Raw genomic sequence first — 17,714 nt, 5'->3', positions numbered from 1 at the left:
CCTTTTTACAATTTTTATTTTGAGACAGAGCCTCAAAATAAGTTTTGAGTGCAGCTCAGGGCACACTCAAACTTGTGATCCTCCCACCTGTCTCCTGAGTTGCTGGGATTGCAGACACATGCCACTGAACCCAGCTAGAAAAAGAGATTTCTTGAGAGGCCTCCAAGCCCATTATTTAGGTTAAAATCCCCTCTTTCCTCTCTTGCTTTTCTTAGTGTGATAAAATTGAACACTGGAGCAACATAGAATCCATGAGAGACTATAGGTTTCCAATTATCTTTCTCACTTAATCTTAGAAGTTTTAGCCACACCTGATAAGGCCTCCTTTATTCCCTGGTGTTGTTTTTTTTTTTTTTTAATACCTCCAATTTTTTTTCCCTAGTATTTTTATGGCTTCTTTGTGTTGTTGTTGTTGTTGTTGTTGTTGTTGTTTGTTTATTTCACTTTTTTGAGACAAAGTCTCACTACATTGCCCAATCTGATCTCAAAGTCCAAGGCTCAGGTGATGATCCTGCCTCAACCTCCCAAATAGCTGGACTACAGGTACATGCCAACACACCCAGCTTTGTATTGTTTGAAATCTTAATCCATCTACAATTTATTTTAGCTTAAGAAAGAGGAAGCATTATTTTTTAAATAACTCACTTGTATATCTCAATACATTTACTGAATAATCCATCATTTCCCAACAATTTGGAGCTGTTCTCAATATGCTCTTAGATCTGCTCCTCTTTTCTCCTATTCCTGCATCATCAGCATTCTAATTGCTTTCTCTTTCTAATATATTTTATGTAGTAGAGGCAGATTCTTACTGCTTTTCACAAATTATCTAGCTATTCTCAGATCCTCACTTTTTTAATTCCCAAAAATGTTTTCTCCTCCCATTGGCATCACATTGAATTCATAGATATATAGGGGGGTCATTTCTATCTTGATAATTTGTTGTTATCTTGTCACATTTGTTCCAATGTCTTGTTGATAAGATGAACAGATTTTTTAAATTGTATTTTTAAGGTTATTATTTGCTAAATTTCTTATATTTACTACCCTTGTTGAATTGCCATACTACTATTGTTCTAAGTTAATTTCTATTACTAATACTGCCTTCAAATGAAATATTTTGTTTCATTACTTAATGTATTCAGATGGAGATAATGATTTTCATGTTGAAGTTCATCTGCTTTAACCAGGAATGGTTAAAAGTTTTCATATGCTTTTGCAGGATCTTTTGAGAATAATCTTTTTTTCTAGATCTGGTTTCCTAATAACCTCTGTTCATTGTTTGTTATTCTTTTACTATACTCCCAAATTGCTTATTTATATTTCATAAAGTTTGATTTCTTCTCTCATTCTCACTGTGCCTCCTTTCAAAGTGTGGCACATAATCAGTTTGAGTGACAGTAGTTTAGACAAGTCCCCTGTCTTCTCTGCTGATGACCATGAATAGGAGGGTTCCATGTGTCCCAAGAGTTCCCTGGTAGTCTTTGTTTTGTGATCAAAGGGGGCAGAACCTGACTTATCTCAGATCCCTCTGCATGCTTTCCCCCTGAAGTTTCACAGTCTTGAGAAGTGGAATTATTTTAGTAAAATGCTATCCTTAGCTAGAAAAAATGGCTTAGATGTATTTGCTATACTGGGGACCCAACTTGAATGCAAGGAAATTTCAATTAAACCATAACATGTTATGCTTTAGTCCTGAGTTACATCCCCAACCCTCAGACTTATAATCTTCCTGCTTCCGCATCCCAAATTGCTGGGATTACAGATGTATACCACCATGTCTGACTATTTCTTTTCATCTCTGTACAATTTCAAGTTGCAACTATTTCTCCTCAATTTAAAACTTGTCAGTCCTTGCAGTTGAGACTTTCTATAGTTCCTGGAGACTCTGTCTGTCCCTATGTATGGCTCTCCTTGAACCTTGCAGAGTAGTAACAGTTTTCACAAGGACATTTGACAAGGCAGAAGAAATTTCTTTATCCTGATACAAGGTAAAAAAATTCCATTCTTTTCTTGGGACTGTCCTACATGTCTCTCAGACTTCATTAAATCAGACTGTCATCTGAGGCCCTGTCAAAGAAAGTCAAGACAAAGAATGAATTGCTAGAGCTCCCAGCATCGACCATAGACCTACAGAAAGTCTTCAGTGCCTTTAGAATAGGGAAAGGGTAGGAGGACAGGCAACTCTGGGCTAAGAACAATGTCTTCCCAAAATCCTGTATGTAAGTCCCAGGATAAGAAACTTTCATTGTTTTCAACAGAAACCGCCTCCTTCTTTTACTATTTTCAAATTTAAACAACTAGTGTTTCTGAAATTTTATAGTGTAAAAATTCATTCTAAAGTTCATATTTATATGTAAGATTTGAGCACCAAAATTGAACTCAAAAGTAATAATTACTAGTTCATCTTTTCTGTGGCAGTTCTGTTTTGGATTCTTAGAGTTACATTAAAATGTGTCTATTCTCAATAGATTAATAGCAGTATAAAGGTCACATATTTTTCTCTATGAAGAACCAAATATGGAGCTCATCCTTTCTAAATTCTAGGGTTTGTTACTAAAATATCAAGGATTGTGTTTTAAGATTCAGTTAGGACTGGGGTTGTGGCTCAGTGGTAGAGCACTTGCCTAGCATGTGTGAAGCACTGGATTCGATTCTCAGTGCCACATATAAATAATAATTTAAAAAAATAAAAGGTCCATCAACAACTAAAAAAAATTTAAAAAAAGATCCAATATAATCTCCTGGAGTGGGGGGAACTTTTAGTCATGCAATTAAAAATTTCTAAAAATGACACTAAAAAAACAAATTTGAGTCAGGCATAGTGGTACATGCATGTAATGCCAGCAGCTCAGGAGGCTGAGGCAGGAGGATGATGAGTTCAAAGCCAGCTTCAGCAACTTAGCAAGGCTCTAAGCAACTCAGTGAGATGCTTCTCTAAGTAAAATACAAATAAGGCTGGGGATGTGTCCCAATGGTTGAGTGCCCCTGAGTTCAATCCCTGGTACCCAAAACAAAAAACAAACAAACATATTTGAGCTGGGGCTGTTGGAGCACATCTGTAATCCTAGCAGCTCAGGAGGCTGAGGCAGGAGGATCACAAGTTCTAGGCCAGCCTTTGGAACTCTGTGAGGCCCTAAGTAACTTAGTGAGATCCTGTCTTAAAAAATAAAAAGGACTGGGAATATGGCTCCATGGTAAAGTGCCTCTGGATTCAATCCCCAGTCCCCATCGCCCCAAAAATTGACAAACATGAAAACCATGTTTTTCACATCTACTCAATCAACTTAATATGTTATTTATTTGCTTACTAGATACTTACTGCCATGAAAGAAAACTCACCTTTATTTGATGATGGACAGCCCTGGGGAGAAGAAACTGAAGACGGAATCATGCATAATAAGGTACTACACATTACCATAAACTATAATGAGTTGCTTTGATATTATTAATTAAATGTGTCACTATTGAAATTAATGTATTCTTTTATAGACTTGTCTTTTTGCTTCCTAGAAAACTTAAAATTGCAGGTGGCACAAACCTGCAATCCCAGCAACTCTGGAGGCTGACAGGAGGATCACAAGTACAGGACCTTAAGCAACTTAATGAGACCTTTTCTCAAAATAAAACTAAAAAGTACTTTGAAAATAGCTCAGTACCACTGGGTTTAATCTCCAGCATCAAACCAAAAAAGAAACCCTTCTAAAATTAATTTTCATAACTATTTATCAATGGTTCTACTCTGAGATTCACATTATAATTTCCTACAATTAACTAGGTACAGAATCTTGAAAATGTTAACTAAGTGAAAAATGCAAGGGGATTTTAATTAAACCACTGAATGTTATATGTTATCAATATAAGATTTCTTTTCCTCTTCTGTCTTAAAGAATGAAGATATCAAAATATTATTTTAATGTAGTCGTTAATTCATAGCATAACAAATTGAATCTTAAAATATTACACATAGGTTCTTTTTTTGTTTTGACTTTTTAGTCACTTAGAGTTACCACCACTTCCAAAAGTGGTTGAGATAAAATTGATAAACAGGTAGTCTGAATCAGTTTCATATACTTTATTGGAACCTAATATGTGCTTTTTATAGAACTATATACTTTACTGAAACCTAAGCTATGGGACTAACTTCCGCTCCGCCATTTCCTAAAATATGCCAATCTGTATATCAAAATGGAATAAACACCAGCTCCAAGGAATAATTTTAAAATGTTGAGATTACGTATTTGTGTTCCCAGCATACATAAAGGATCAATTACACAGTCCCCTAAGAAGAAAAGCTTTCCGTGCTCTAATTTTAACCTTCACCCTTTGGAGTCTTTATCACCAAAGGAGAGTGGAAATAATTCTAGTCTCATCTTTTATTACTGCCTGGGAAATAGTTCAAAGATATATCTACTGAGAAAGGAAGAAAAAGATATATCAATTGATGTGGTATCACTGCCCTTTTTTTGAGCAAGAATAAACATGCCCTTTACTACTTCAGCAAAGATCCCAGCTGGAGCCGCTTCTGGAAAACCTTTGATCCTACCCTAGAGAGAGTTCTACCATATTACAACATGTATGCTCAAATACATTTAGTTGTACCTTAGTTTGACCCAAATATAATTACCACCTATTAACTGTTAAATTACTTGACATTCATCCAATAGATTAAACCAATAAAAGTCATTCTTGCCATCTGAGCTATTATTTCAAATGATAAAATATACAGAAGCATTTTGGAATCTATAACATGTATTTTTAGTTATAAAGAATCTTCACAGTATTACACTTCATCAGATTCTAATCCTCAACTTTGTGGGTCTGCAAACTCAATTTTTTTTTTTAATCTGTAAGATCAAAATTGACCAAGCTTAAAGAAACTGATTCACTATTACCAAAAATGATTTGAAGTAGAATGAAAATATATTATTTTACCATCAGTGGTACATCTTTCCAGTTACAGGAATATTTGTACTACCTATTTAAGGTACCCCTTCCACATCAACCAAGTAATGAGAAGGTTGCTTGTAAGCAAAGAATTAGTGCAAAGGGAATTGCTTTGTCTTGAGGGATATTTACTTCTTCTAGGCGATGGAAAATTCTGATCAGCCATCTTAGCCTCATAATAAAAATACTTATTCTCAAGGACCAAAATACCCCAAGACTGCAAAATATAGTGTTGCTTTCTCTTTGGATAAATAGTAAGAATTCTAATACTTTCCTGTTTAGATCTCTACTTACCAGAAGTTGCAATGTAATATAACCTTTATAAATTACATTTCTGGCTTTCACTGTTAGACCCTATCAGTTTAATTGACTTAAATGATGACAATTCATTTAAATTTTCCTGAGGTATGTTATTCCTAAGATGATCAAGTTTGTGCATTTCCTGTTGAGTTATATTTATTAATAAGTTTCCTTGTTTGTTTGAGCTTAAAATTCTGAAGACATTTTTAAAATAGGAAATGCATCTTCATACCCCTTTATTCACATTTAGAAGTTGCTTACTGAGTATATACAGAATAAGTAGTGTCTCTTATTCATACAAATTTATATAACTATTAGTATATCTGACTTCTTTTTTATTCAAAATAATTTTCCACTTAGAAATGTGAAACAAACTAACAGAATCATGACTTTGTTTTTAAAATCTGCTTTACCCAATTAGCTATTTTTGGACTATACCATAAAATGCTATGAGAGTTTCATGACTGGTGCTGACACCTTTGAAGAGATGAATGCAGAGTTGCACTCAAAGCTGAGTAAGTGTTCTCATTCCCATTGTGCTTGCCTTCAGTCATTTACCTCTGCTTTTGACATGGTAGCTTATTTTGCCACATCTAATGTTCACATGAGCTATATGGTACGTACTTTAAATGTGTACTAGATGCCTGCGGATTTTTATCTTTGTGGTTTCTTTGGTGGAGTAAAGTCGTAGAGGAGCACAGAATCCTGGTGTTGACATCAATCCTAAGGCATAACACCTTAGTGACTGTGAACTCAACAAAACACTTCATCACTCTGACAAAGCTTCAGAGTAGATGGCAGTATAATATAATAAAATACCAAACACTACCAGCAACATTGAAGGTAATGAACAAATATTATTTCTCTAAGGAGATAATATCCCTCTTATGTCCTCATTACTATTTGAAATATTAAAGCACCAGTTAGTCTGAAGACCTAAGGTCTCTTTTAAAATTTGCAGAAAGTTACCGGAAATTTTTTTTCATTTGGTGTAATCTAGTGACATTCAATATTTACTGGCTAACTCTAAAATTATCCAGGGATATTAATTTTTATTGTTCCTTATGTTAGAATTGCCTTGTATATAAAATGTCAGAGGAAAGTAGAATAGATCAATCTAAGATATATGAAGCTATTCCTCAAAAAAAAAAAAACCCACTGCGTCACTCAAAACAGAAGAATATTACCTTACCACTCGTGGCATGAAATGTAAAAAAGCATTCCCTTATGTTCTCCTGGGAGTGTATCTTCCTAAGGAGTAACTAGGTCAGTTTCGGTTTTTCCACATGAGAAAAGGAGTGAGATAAGTGACGCTTTTTTTTTTTAAGAGAGAAAAGTTCCTAGTAATCTAATATAGAAAGTGTCTAGTGAGTTACTTTGTATGTAATTAAGCATGTAAATTAATTTATCCTTTCAAATTTTTATTTTATCTACTATGTGTCAGGCATAATTTAGACACTAAAGATACAGTAAAGAATAAGAGATTAAAAGAATCCTTGCCCCTATGAGCTTACATTCTAATAGAAGGGGACAATAAGATGAACAACTCTAAGTCAAATGGTCATAAGTGCTATGGAGAAAAATCAGGCAGGGTAAGGGGAATAGAAAGTACAGTGGAGTCCCCAGAAGCTGAAGCAGGAGAATTGCAAGTTTAAGGCCAGCCTGGGCAAAACTTAGTGTTTTGAGCAGAGATAAGAAGGAAGTAAGGGAATGAGTAGTGGTGTAAATCTGGCAAAAAATATTGTACACTGAGTCTTAAAAAGTTTTTTGGGGTTTTGTCTCCAGAGGATTTATATAATGTAGATGCTTCCAAGCTGGAGTCATTAGCAGCAAAAAACAAAGCACTGAATGAACAGATTGCAAGACTGGAACAAGAGAGAGAAAAAGAACCGGTTAGTGAATGTGTTTATATACTTCCTTAACAGCTCTTATAGCCTCTTGATCTCCTTAGGGAATACTAGCTGTTTTTATCAGAAATTTTTGAATGGGCTAACAAAGTAAGCTTCTATTTTTTTTTTTCAATATCTTTTTAGTTGTTGATGAATCTTTATTTTTATGTGGTCCTGAGAATCGAACAGTATCTCACACATGCTAGGCAAACACTCTACCACTGAGCTACAAGCTCACGCCAAAGTAAGCTTCTTAAATGTTAAATTTTTTACAGAGGATGAACTCCCAATGAAAACATGTTTGGTATCTGTGGAGCTTTGTTTTCCCCTGTGATCTATCAGTCTTTGACTAATGGTGTTCAGAATATGATGAAAGATTCCTACCTTTTTACATAAGACCAGAAGGAGCTTTTGAAGTCCCCATGGTATATACCTCCAGGGAGCACTATTAACAAGAAGCCCTGAGTTTTATAGTGAGTAAAAAAGGAATGGTGATATATTTGACTTGCATATTGCATCCTAAGTGTTTTCCAAAAACTAAATTAAGATACTAGTATCTTAATTATATTTTGTGTGTTACTAGTGAAGCACCCAGGCTATTCTATAAAATAGAAAATTTTAAATGATTGTGTTTTTCACTTTGGCCCCCTGTGGGGGTTTTTTGTTTTGTTTTTTCTATTCCAAACTGACTTATTGAAAAGTCCATCTCTTTATGTAGGTAATAATAATGTAATGCTCTTTTCATTTGACTCATTCTAAAATGAAAGGGAATGCTAATTAACCTTTCTCTAAGATAAATTTAATAATTTTTTTTCTTCTAAAATAAAGTGTGGACTAATTATTGATGAGAATAACTAATTTAATATTTTTTTTCTCTTAAAGAACCGTCTAGAGTCATTAAGGAAGTTGAAAACTTCCTTACAAGCAGATGTTCAGAAATATCAGGCATACGTGAGCAATTTGGAGTCTCATTCAGCCATTCTGGACCAGAAATTAAATGGTCTTGACGAAGAAATTGCTAGAGTAGGTAAGCACAGCTATTTGTCCCATATATGCCAAGAGCTATGTTATCTATATCTTTTTTCCTTCTCTGGCAAATTTCTACAGTAGGTTACCAGGTTCTCAAATGCCTTCTCTGTTAGTTTCCTGAGACTGCTGTAACAAATTACTGCAAACTTCATGGTTTAAAACAATAAAAACTTTTTCAGTCTTTCATAGTTACAGTTGTTGCATGTCCAAAAACCAACAGGACCACTTCCTCCAAAGACTTGGGAGAATCTGTTCTTTGCGTCTTCCAGCTTGGGGTGGCTGACAGTGGTCCTGAACTTATGTCCACATCACTACAAAGTAATTCTCTGATTCTCTGCCATCATCTTTACATTGCTTTACATTTACATTTACATATATACATCCCTGTGTATATCCTTTTTGCTTTGTTTTGTTTTAAGTTGATGAGATGAGGTCTTGCTATGTTGCCCAGGCTGACCTCGAACTTTCTATCCTCCTGCCTCAGCCTCCCAAGGAATTGGGATTATATGCCTGTGCCACTATATTCAGGTTTTTTTCTTTTCTATGTGAAGTCTCCCTCTGCTTCTACCTTACAAGGATGCTTATGATATTGAGGGTTCACCTGCATAATCCAGGGCTGTCTGCTTGTCTCAGTATTCTTAATCACATCTTCAAAAACTCTTTATTTTCCCAAATAAGGTAACGTGTACAAGTTCCAGAGATTAGGACTTCATATGTTTTTGTCACCATCATTCAACCTCCTCTGCCTTTTCAAGCACAAACTCTTTGAAACCAACAGGGATCTACATTAAGAACACATGCTGCCTGATGTGAGAGAGAGAGAGAGAGAGAGAGAGAGAGAGTGTGTGTGTGTGTGTAATGTTATAAGTAGTAGTCTATATTTATTCTATTCTGCTTTATAATTAATAAGCCAGATTCTTTATCTCTGCCTGACTTAGTCTGCTGAGTCTTATTCTCTTTCGCTACCATGCAAGCACCTCAGCAGCTAAATCTGAAAATAAGATGAAAAGCTGCAAGTGCTACAATTTTGGGGAAGCAGCACAACTAAAGAAACCTTGTTTGTATTCTGAGTCTTTCTAACCTTGTTTTCATAAACACATATCCATCTTAATTGTAAAATTGGCAAATTCTTTGGTACACATGATTGCTTAATAGCATCTGGAAGAAGAGCAAAGGAAGGTATCTACAAATCACAGGACCACTGGGCCACAGTTCAAACGTAAATACATAGACAAGTATCCTATTTATTTTTTCAGGAATTGCCCTTCTTATATTTTATTTTAGGATTTTATACATTGAGTCTGTCCCATGCAGGAGTTGTGTACATTATCTTCAGGAATTTTGATTTAACTCAGTCTATGGAGTATTGATCATCTCTCAAGTCAAGACTTGTAATTATCACAGAGTATTTGCTAAATCAGTTTTTTTTTTTTCCAAATGACAGTGTTTATGTATGTTTAATTTGCTCTAAACACACTCTTAAGTATTTTACACCTGACCCCTAGTCAGTATCCTTTGTTCTCCATAACAAGGAACCATAGACTAATTTCTTATTCTAACAATGTTTGAAATGTAATTAAGTCAATACTTGCTAACATTAATATCTTCTTTATTAACATATACTCAAGAGAATTGTCATACTTCTCACTTATGAGAATTTTTTCTCCATAGTTACAAACTGAGTAGATGAGAAAGTAACACTTCAGTTATCATTCGTCATTTCAGAGTGTTTTAGTTTGAGAGATTAATTTTATAACCATTAACCTGAGATATCTTGATAGCTGTTTTGTTTTGGTTTTCATTTTTTGTTTTTACAGACTGCATTTTGATTCATTGTACACAAATGGGATATAACTTTTCATTTCTATGGTTGTACACAATGTAGATTCACACCATTCATGTAATCATACATATACATAGGGTAATACTGTTTGTTTCATTCTACTATCTTTCTGTCCCCCACGCCCTCCCACCCCATTTTCCTCTACACCATCCAAAGTTCCTTCATTCTTCTCTTTCCCCCGCTACCCCCTCTCATATATTGTCATACACTTATCAGAGAAAACATTTGGCCTTCGGTTTTCTGGACTTGGCCTATTTCACTTAGCATGATATTTTCCAACTTCATCCATTTACCAGCAAATGCCATAATTTTATTCTCTTTATAGCTAAGTAATATTCCATTCTGTATATATATCACAGTTTCTTTATCCATTTGTCAACTGAAAGGCATCTAGGTTGTTTCACAATTTAGCTATTGTGAATTGAGCTGCTATGAACATTGATGTGGCTGCATCACTGTAGTATGCTGATTTTAAGTCCTTTGGGTATAAAACAAGGAGTGGGATAGCTAGGTCAAATGGTAGATCCATTCCAAGCTTTCTGAGGAAGGCCCATACAGCTTTCCAGAGTGGCTGCACCAATTTGCAACTCCACCAGCAATGTATGAGTGTGTTTTTTTCCCTATATCCACACCAACACTTATTATTGCTTGTGTTCTTGATATTAACCATTAGAATATAATTGGAGTGAGATGAAACTTAGGGTGGTTTTAATTTGCATTTCTCTAATTACTAGGGATGATGAGCACATTTTCATATATTTGTTGATCACCTGTATATCTTCTTCTGTGAAGTGTCTGCTCCTTTCCTTAGCCCATTTATTGATTGGGTTCTTTGTATTTTGGGTGTAAGGTTGCTTATGTTCTTTATAAACTTTGGACATGAGTGCTGAAGTGTGTGTGGAAAAGATTTTCTCCCACTCTGTAGGCTCTCTTTTCACATTGTCGATTGTTTCCTGTGCTGAGAAAAAACTTTTTAGTTTGAATCTATCCCATTTATTGATTCTTGCTTTTATTTCTTGCATTATGGGGGTCTTGTTAAAAGGAAGTCTGGTCCTAAGCCAATGTGGAGATTCGGGCCTACTTTTTCTTCTATTTGGTGAAGGGTCTCAGCTCTAATTACTACATCCTTGATCCATTTTGAGTTGAGTTTTGTACAGGGTGAGAGATAGGGGTTTTAATTTCATTTTATTGCATATGGATTTCCAGTTTTCCCAGCACCATTTATTGAAGAGACTGTCTTTTCTCCATTGTAAATTTTTGGCACCTTTGTCTAGTATGAGATAACTATACTTAAGTGGGTATGTCTCTGTGTCTTCTATTCTGTACCATTGATCTACCTGTCTATTTTGGTGCCAATACCATGTCGTTTTTGTTACTATTGCTCCATAGTAGAGTTTAAGTCTGGTATTGTGATACCTCCTGCATCACTCTTCCTGCCCAGGATTGCTTTGGCTATTCTGGGTCTTTTGTTCTTCCAGATGAATTTCATGATTGCTTTTTCTATTTCTATGAGAAATGTCATAGGGATTTTAATGGAATTGCATTAAATCTGTATAGCCCTTTTGGAAGTATGGCCATTTTGATGATATTAATTCTGCCTATCCAAGAACATGGGAGATCTTTCCATCTTCTAAGGTTTTCTTCAATTTCTTTCTTTAATGTTCTGTAGTTTTCGTTGTACTGATCTTTCACTTCTTTGGTTAGACTGATTCCCAAAGTTTTTTTTTTTTTTTCCTTTCTTTTTTTTTTTGAGGTTATTGCAAACAGTTATTTTCCTCATTTCCCTTTCAGATGTTCATTGCTTATGTATAAAAATGCTTTACATTTATGTGTGTTGATTTTATATCCTGCTATTTTGCTGAACTCATTTATAAGGTCTAGAGGTTTTCTGGTGGAGTTTTTTGGATCCTCTAAATATAGAATCATGTCATCAGCACACACTGACAGCTTGAGTACCCCTTTTCCTATTCATATCCCTTTAATTTCTTTAGTCTGTCTAATTGCTCTGGCTAGTATTTCAAAGGAAATAATTAAATAGAAGTGGTGAAAGAGGACATCCCTGTCTTGTTCCCGTTTTTAAAGGGAATGCTTTCAGTTTTTCTCCATTAAGAATGATGTTGGCCGTGGGCTTAGCATAAATAGCCTTTACAGTGTTGAGGTATGTTCCTACTATTCCTATTTTTTCTAGTGTTTTGACCATGAAGGGGTGTTGTATTTTGTCGAACTCATTCTCTGAGTCAATTGAAATAACCATATGATTCTTAACCTTAAGTCTATTGATGTGATCAATTATATTTATTGATTTCCAAATGTTGAAACACCCTTGCATTCCCAAGATGAACCCCACTAGATTGTGGTGCACTATCTCCTTAATATTTTTTGCATGCAGTTTGCCAGGAATTTGTTAAGGATTTTTGCATCTGTATTCATCAGAGATATTGGTCTAAAATTTTCTTTCCTTGATGTGTCTTTGTCAGTTTTGTGATATTAGCTTCATAGAATGAGTTTGATAGGGTTTCCTCCTGTTCTTTTTCCTGGAATACTTTGGGAAGTATTAGAACGAGTTCTTCTTTGAAGGTCTTGTAGACCTTGGCTGAGAATCCATCTGGTCCTGGGCTTTTCTTGGTTGGTAGGCTTTTGATGTATCCTTCTATTTCATTGCTTGATATTGATCTGTTTAAATCGTGTATGTCCTCCTGGTTCAGTTTGGGAGGAGCATATGTCTCTAGAAATTTGTCAATGTCTTTGGTAGTTTCTATTTTGTTGGAGTATAGATTTTCAAAGTAGCTTCTAATTATGTTATGTATTTCAGTGGTGTCTGTCGTGATATTTCCTTTTTCATCACGAATTTTAGTAATTTGGGTTTTCTCTCTCCCTCTCTGTTAGTGTGGTTAAGGGTTTGTCTATTTTGTTTACTCTTTCAAAGAACCAACTTTTTGTTTTGTTAGTTTTTTGAATTGGTTCTTCTGTTTCAATTTCATCGATTCCAGCTCTGATTTTAATTAGTTCCTGCCTTCTACTACTTTTGGTGTTCTTCTCTTCTTTTTCTAGGGCTTTGAGATGTATGTTAGGTCATTTAGTTGTTGACTTTTTTATTCTTTCCTTGAATGCACTCCATGCAATGAATTTTCTTCTTAGTACAGCTTTCACAGTGTCCCAGAGATTTTGATATGTTGTATTATCGTTCTCATTTACCTCTTAGAATTTTTTTATCTCCTCCCTGATGTTTTCTGTTATCTATTCTTCATTCAGTAGCATATTATTTAGTATCCAGGTGATGGAGTAATTCCCTTTTTTTATTTGTCATTGATATCTAATTTCATTCCATTATGATCTGATAGAACACAAGGTAGTATCTCTATTTTTTTGCATTTCCTAAGGGCTGCTTTGTGACATAACATATGGTCTATTTTCGAGAAGGTTCCATGTGCTGCTGAGAAGAAAGTTTATTCATTCCATGATGGATGGAATATTCTATATATGTCTGTTAAGTCTAAGTTATTGATTGTGTTATTGAGTTCTATGGTTTCTGGTTTTACTTTTTTTTTTTTTTTCAATCTATCCAGGGGTGACAGTGGTGTGTTAAAGTCACCCAGAATTATTGTGTTGTGGTCTGTTTGATTCCTGGCATGGAGAAGGATTTGTTTGATGTACATGGATGCACCATTATTTGTGGAATAAATATTTATGATTGTTATGTCTGCCTGATTTGTGGTTCCCTTAAGCAGTATGAAATGACCCTCTTTATCCCTTCTAACTTTGGCTTGAAGTCCACTTTATCTGAAATAAGGATGGAAACCCCTGCTTTTTTACTGAGTCTGTGTGTGTGGTAGGTTTGTTCCCATCCTTTCACCTTTAGTCAGTGGATGTCTTTTTCTATGAGATGAGTCTCTTGCAGGCAGCATATTGTTGGGTCTTTCTTTTTAATGCATTCTGCCCGTCTAACTTTTGATTGATGAGTTTAGGCCATTAACGTTCAGGGTTATTACTGAGATATGATTTGTATTCCAAGTCATTTGGGTTTATGTTTAGTTTTTAACTTGACTTGGTTTCTCCTTTGATTGATTTTTTTCCTTTAAGGTAGTTCTTCCCTTTGCTGACCTACATTGTTGTTTTTCATTTCCTCCTCCTGGAAGATTTTGTTGAGAATATTCTACAGTGCAGGCTTTCTATTTATAAATTCTTTTAACTGTTGTTTATCATGGAAGGATTTTATTTCATCTTCAAATCTGATTTTTGGATTCTTGATTGGCAACCATGTTCATTCAGAGCTTGAAATATATTGTTCTAGGCCCTTCTAGCTTTTTGAGTCTGGGCTGAGAAATCTGCTATATCCATTTTGGTTTCCCCTATATGTAATCTGTTGCTTTTCTCTCGCAGCCTTCAAAATCCTATCTTTATTTTGGATGTTAGGCAATTTCATTATAATGTGCCTTGGTGTGGGTCTGTTGTGATTTTGTGCATTTGGTGTTCTGTAAGCCTCTTGTATTTGATTTTCCATTTCATTCTTCAGGTTTGGGAAGTTTTCTGATATTATTTTATTGAATAGGTTGTTCATTCCTTTGTTTTGTATCTCTGTGCCTTCCTCAATCCCAATAATTCTTAAATTTGGTCTTTTCTAATGTCCCATAGTTCTTGGAGGTTCTGTTTATGGTTTCTTACCATCTTCTCTGTTTGGGCAACTTTATTTTCAAGATTAAATTTTTGTCTTCATTGTCTGAGGTTCTGTCTTCCAAGTGATCTAGTCTGTTGGTGATGCTTTCCATTGAGTTTTTTATTTGGGTTTATTGTTTACTTCATTTCAAGGATTTCCATTTGGTTTTTTTGTTTGTTTGTTTTTGAGAATATCACTTTGTTGAAATGATCTTTTGCTTCCTGCAGTTGCTCTTTCAACTGCTTATTGGTATTATTGTTCATTGCCTGCATTTGCTCTCTTATCTCATCCTTTTCTTCACAAATCATTTTAATTATGTATATTCTGGACTCCTTTTCTGACATTTCTTCTACTGTGCTGTCACTGGATTCTATTAATACAGAATCTAGGTTTGTTTGTATCATTTTCTTCCCTTGTTTTTTCATGTTGTTCATGTATCTTCCCCTCTAGCAGTGCAGATCTGGGGAATTGCAGTTCCCCCCCATAGGCTTATAGTGACCCTCTAGGTTTCTAAAACCTTTTCTTTAAGGGGGAGATCCATATTAGCAGTGCCCAGTGCATACAATATGCAACCCTAAAACAAATAGCCCCTATGAGGACATTAACAATATTGTCATAATAAACAGAATGAATTCAATTATTATCTTCAGTATAACAAATAGATTTGCAATAAGGTCTTCAGTTTCTAATGGGGGACAAAGAGGATGTGTGGGATGTAGCTGTTAATGGGATAAGAAAAGAGTATATAGAAGTTCTAGAATGTAGAAAGAGTGAAAGTGTAATCATAAGAAGTTGGTTGCTAGCATGAGAACAGGGAGAAAGAGACTGAGGAAACAGGTAAACAAGGAAAATAGAGCGAGAAAAGTAAAGAAATAAAAACTTAAAAATTTTCAAAAAGGAAGGGGAAAAAAATCTACACTATAACAGTCATATAGTATTCAAACCTCCCAGTCTTCGGTAGCCTGATGCATGAGAGGTACCTAACAATGAGCTTCCAGTCTCCAGCAGTCATCTCAGGATGGGATTTGCCCCACCTAAAAATCAGAGCTACTGCTTCCAGGATAATCCAAGTTGACCACTCTGACTTTCAAATGTGTTGGCAAATGGGGAGCTGCAGCTTGGGGTGAGGGCATGGTTGCTAGAGGTCCTGGAGGTGGGGTGCAGTTGGTCAGGCAGGGGTCCTAGAGACAGGGTGTGGTCGGTCTGGTTGAGGGGTCCTGGCAGCAGGGAGCAGTCAGTCAGTCTGGGGGTCCTGGAGTCAGGAAGCGATGGGTCGGACTGAGGGTTCTTGGAGACTGGGCTCGGTCAGTCCGGCCAGGGGTCCTATGGGTCCAGGCTGTTGTCTCAAAATGGCAGCAGCCACGTGTAATCAAACCTGCAGGTACTGTGACAGTGGACGTCTAGGCAACAGCAGGCAGCTGACTCTCTACTGGTGGTCTGGGGTCGGTCTACTGGCTGCTGTCAGATGGCAGGTAAACCTCGGATGTGAGTGATGGGCAGGCGATGGACAGACAAGAGGCAGGCAAATGGCGAATGATAGGCACCAGTGAGCAATCTCAAGATGTCTTGATTCTTATGAATATTTTAACATTCTTGCTTATTTAAAGCCATTAGTGGCCAAGACTATAAAGGACATATTTAAACTCTAAACATATTTTTGACAGATATTTGTAATAAATGCATAGTGTTTAACCTAAATAAACATTAATTTATTTTAAGCTCAGATAACTTCCCAAATAATGGGCTTGAGGCTTCAGATAGGTTTTAACAATCTTGAGCCGGACGTGGTGTCCCACACCTGTAATCACAGCAGCTCAGGCAGCTGAGGCAGGAGGATCACCAGTTCAAAACTAGCTTCAGCAACCTAGCAAGGCCCTGCAACTTAGCAAGAACTTATCACCACCCTGTGTAAAAAAAAAATAATAAGGACTGGGAATGTGACTTGGCAGTTAAGGCCCCTGGGTTTAATCTCTGGTACCAAAAACATAAATAAGTTTATCTATTAATCCTCTCAGCACTCAGGATGCTTCTTGTCACTCAGTCATCCTCTTCCATTTTTCCCAAACTGTTATAAAAATATTATCATATTCTATATAAGGCATGAGTCACAGGAGGTTGGAAAACACCGATCTATTTAAATAAAAACTTTTAATGAAAGTGTTTTTATGTCTGTGGATGTGGTTTTTCTGGATATTCAAAGAATCACATATTGAAAGCATTTAAATGAACATTAAGAGACAAACTACCCCTGTTAAGTATAAGGATTCTTAACTGTAATTATTATGTATTGAGTTATAGTTTTTTCATATACTACTTTCTGAAAACCATAGTAAGACAATGGAGAAATAAGATACTAACATAGAACTTTAATTATATTATCTCTAAGACATTATTAGCAAAGTGAGACCAAAATTAGCCAAAAGAAGCAGAAGTATTTATGCATATAATTTGTGTAGTTAGACATTGGTCCTGTTAGATCATGGTATCCGGTTTTTTTTGTAGAAATTAAAGAATTTAAAAGTTTGTTTTTCTCCAATCCAGAACTAGAATGTGAAACAGTAAAACAGGAGAATGCACGACTACTAAATATCATTGATAACCAGAAGTACTCAGTTGCAGACATAGAGAGAATAAATCATGAAAAAAATGAATTGCAGCAGACCATTAATAAATTAACCAAAGAGCTGGAAGCTGAACAACAGCAATTATGGAATGAAGAGTTAAAATATGCCAGAGGCAAAGAGGCGGTAAGTCATACCATTTTCAGTGGCAACACACAGAACTGACCTTTGTAAAGATCCATCCCAATTAAGAAGAACTCAGTGGGTAGAATAAATTGGCTAAAGAGTTAAAATTGTCTAGCATTGACATTTAGCATGAGTAAAACACTCATTTCTTTATGTCAATTCAGCAACACTTCACTTTCTCACAGTCATATTTAAGGTATACTTAACAGTGAACCAGAAATAAGCTAAATACTCTCTTAAGACTATGAAATAATTTTCATAAGTCCCATCTCCTCATCTGTAGAGGAGGAAATGAGTCCCTTTTC

At 35.5% G+C, this 17,714-nt stretch overlaps 1 protein-coding gene across 1 annotated transcript in view; it reads left to right on the top strand.

Annotated features, from left to right (window-relative positions):
- Positions 1–17,714, top strand: part of NDC80 (NDC80 kinetochore complex component) — a 49,921-nt gene that overhangs the window by 9,884 nt on the left and 22,323 nt on the right. Inside the window, exons 7-11 of the mRNA XM_079108343.1 lie at positions 3,315–3,404; positions 5,669–5,762; positions 7,033–7,139; positions 8,019–8,163; positions 17,204–17,409. Coding sequence (XP_078964469.1) covers positions 3,315–3,404; positions 5,669–5,762; positions 7,033–7,139; positions 8,019–8,163; positions 17,204–17,409 — 642 coding nt within the window. The remainder of the gene's footprint in view (positions 1–3,314; positions 3,405–5,668; positions 5,763–7,032; positions 7,140–8,018; positions 8,164–17,203; positions 17,410–17,714) is intronic.

This window comes from Sciurus vulgaris, assembly GCF_902686455.1.
Source record: "Sciurus vulgaris genome assembly, chromosome: 13".
Lineage (NCBI taxonomy): Eukaryota > Metazoa > Chordata > Mammalia > Rodentia > Sciuridae > Sciurus > Sciurus vulgaris.
This window is presented reverse-complemented; position numbering and strand designations above follow the sequence as displayed.